This window comes from Medicago sativa, chromosome 1, assembly GCF_051527215.1.
Source record: "Medicago sativa cultivar Bolivia chromosome 1, Bolivia_mono, whole genome shotgun sequence".
Lineage (NCBI taxonomy): Eukaryota > Viridiplantae > Streptophyta > Magnoliopsida > Fabales > Fabaceae > Medicago > Medicago sativa.
In genome coordinates, this window is record NC_140749.1 from 2160470 (window position 1) to 2163365 (window position 2896).

General features: G+C 34.4%; 1 protein-coding gene across 1 annotated transcript; it reads right to left on the reverse strand.

Annotated features, from left to right (window-relative positions):
* Window positions 1–1336: 1336 nt before the first annotated feature.
* Window positions 1337–1678, reverse strand: LOC146951663 (uncharacterized). Its single transcript, XM_085741425.1, has one exon. It carries the CDS (start codon window positions 1676–1678, stop codon window positions 1337–1339), a length of 342 nt encoding a protein of 113 aa, XP_085597551.1.
* Window positions 1679–2896: the final 1218 nt, after the last annotated feature.

Below are 2896 nucleotides of genomic sequence, written 5' to 3' on the forward strand. Positions count from 1 at the left end.
GCAGTAAAAAAAGCGGAAAGACGGGCACGTGGATGCCCGTCTTTTCGCTAGTGATTTATAAAATGTTTATAAAATACTTAAATGCCACGCGTGTAAGTTGGTATTGTCAGCATCTACCACATAAGCAAAAATAGGGCAAATCACAACAATGTGGGTCCACGTACTTTTTAGAAAGATAAAAAAAATTGCAGGGATAGATTTCAAATTTTTTTTTGCAGGGACCAAAAGCCAAACGACTCATATTTATAGGGACCAATTGCATATTTTAGCCAACAAAAAAACATATAAAAAACATTTAAGGAAATGCAGCTAAGTATTTTCCTTTAAGAAATTCAAGTTTAATCTGTCCCATATAAAAAATAATTTAATTTTAGTAAATAAACTTTTATATTGTACTTTTTTTAAGAAAAAATGTTTTTCTGACATCAATAACTTCCTGAAAACACATGAAAATTACGCAACAACTCCCAATGGTAGTTGACTACCGCTGACATAAACCGGCAGCGGTAAACTACGGCTGGCTCCCGCGGTAGTTCACTACCGATGCATTCCTTTCTTCAATATTTAGCATTTTTAAAAAATAATACTGTTTGTTTGTTGAAATTTGTTTTTTTTCCAAATATTCAATCATTCTCAATACCTTTTAGAAACATTTATTTGTTTAATGGCGTCTATTAGAAATATCAATTCAATTTACACAAGTACGCAAAATCAATTCTAAAACAATAGAAAACGACAAATTTATTTACTTTTAAACAAATTGTTATGTCAGGTTACATTATCGCTAAGGATGTTGTATCATCATGATGTTGGATTTAAGTTTAAATTCATGAAAGTTTACTAAAAATCTCGGCATTGAATTGTCTTATACTTAGTGTAAAAATTTGCAAGTCTCTTTCAAAACTCAAAAGAACAGATATAACACATGTTGCATTCTACCTAATGAGTTGTACAAATTTTTACATCAAATTCCTTTATACAAGACGAGTATGGATATAAAGAGTGCATTCAAATATACTCTTTTAAACTCAATCCTACTGTCCTACCAACTGACAAGTTTCAATTAACAAAGGAGCATGATCAAACTGAAAACAACATCTTAGAAGTGCATTCTCTTATGTCCCACACTTCTTATATGAAGGAATTTGATGGGAGAATTTGTACAACCATTAGTTAGAATACAACATTTGTTCTATTCATTCTTTTGAGTTTTCAAAGAGACTTGCAAACATTTACACTAAGTATACGACACTTCAATGCCAACATTCTTAGCAAACTTCCATGAATTAAACTTAAATTCCAACAAAATAAAGACACATCATAATAATGATGCTACCTAAATATAATCTTCTGCCATAATGAAACTCTTGAGAATATATTCATGTGATCTCAGCAACGTAGCATCCATCTCAATTCTCGGGAACATGCGGTGCTGACAAAATACGGAGAACATGCTCCTCACGCAGTTGTCGTTTGTGAGCAATATCTTGTCGGACTGCAATAACCCGGGACGTCCATATTGAACGTCTTCCATCCTCTGTGTGTTTCCGAGGTTGAATCCTTGGTTGATTTCATTCAGTTGATCCTTCAGATCATTCAACGTGACATCGTCCCGAACCTTGAACAAATATGGGTTTCTAACGTTGAAGCATATTTGAGCGTTGAACAAATTGCTCATTGTTTCAAATCTACACCATAAAGAAATAAAAACAATCAATAAAAATTTCATTCAAACATTTTATCACACACTTGAAGTGCAAATTATACATAAACCCTAAAATTAAAACATAAATATAAATCACCAAAAAAGCACTTAAATATGGTCTAAGAAGGATACATAATAGCTTACATTCAAACATTGAATCATTTTATAGCAAAAACCTGAGACTAAAATTATAAAAAAAATAAAATAAAATAACTCTAATACCAACTAAAATGTATGTTAATGACACTAGAGATTACGTACTTGTGATTTTGTTGAAGAAAATTGGATGAATTTCCTGAAAAATGAGATTTTGATGATTTTGATAGAGTGATAATTGACGAGGGTGTATGGAAATGATGGTGTTGCCTTGAGCTTGTACCAAAGTCGCAGCGGTAGTTAACTACCGTTGGGAAACAAAATCAGCACCAATTAACTATCGTTGTGTTGTTCAGTCAGAGGCGGTAGTTGCGACGTTTGAAATACCCTTCATTCAAGCATTTTAAGTGATCATCCAAGCATTTTAAGTGCCCTTCATCAAATTCATCCAATTCATAAATAAATTTATCGTGTTAAAATTCTTTTTTGTTTTTATAATTTAGAAAAGTTAACACGCTAAAATAAATAAATATAAAAATGTCATAAAATTCATAAATAAGTGTGAATATGTCACAACGTTACATCAAAAATCAAAATGTAAATAAAGTAAAAGAAAAATCAACGTTGATGCCTCCGCCCCGACATCTGCCTATGTTGCCTGACGATAGAATATGTGAGGGATGGCCGACCAGTACTACTAATATGGCTCAAGACCTATAGTAGATCCTCTCTTCCCAGCTGGTCACTGATAGTCAACACCTCATCCGTCGTCCGAACTCAGTCCCTGACGAGCTCTAATGTATCTGGAATCTTCTAGCATGCTCTTGTTTTTATAAGATGCTCCATGTTCGCCGATCTGGGAGGAGATCCTTGACAGGTGGGAGAATCCTCGGATGAGACACCTTGGCATACCAAGTCATATAGAAAAGAGAAATGACGCCACTGTCTATTTGCCCTCATTCCCCACTGCTCCAGAGGAATGCAGCACACACGGAAGTCTGTGAAAGCCTGAAAGACTTGCCCTACTGGAATAGTCAGCACAGATGAGGGATGTCTGGTGATGTCTCGCACAAACCCGTACTGCTTCTTCACCCA

What these genes read in the sequence shown, in the direction of transcription:
- LOC146951663 (XM_085741425.1), bottom strand. Translation starts at nt 1,678, where the DNA reads ATGAGCAATTTGTTCAACGCTCAAATATGCTTCAACGTTAGAAACCCA.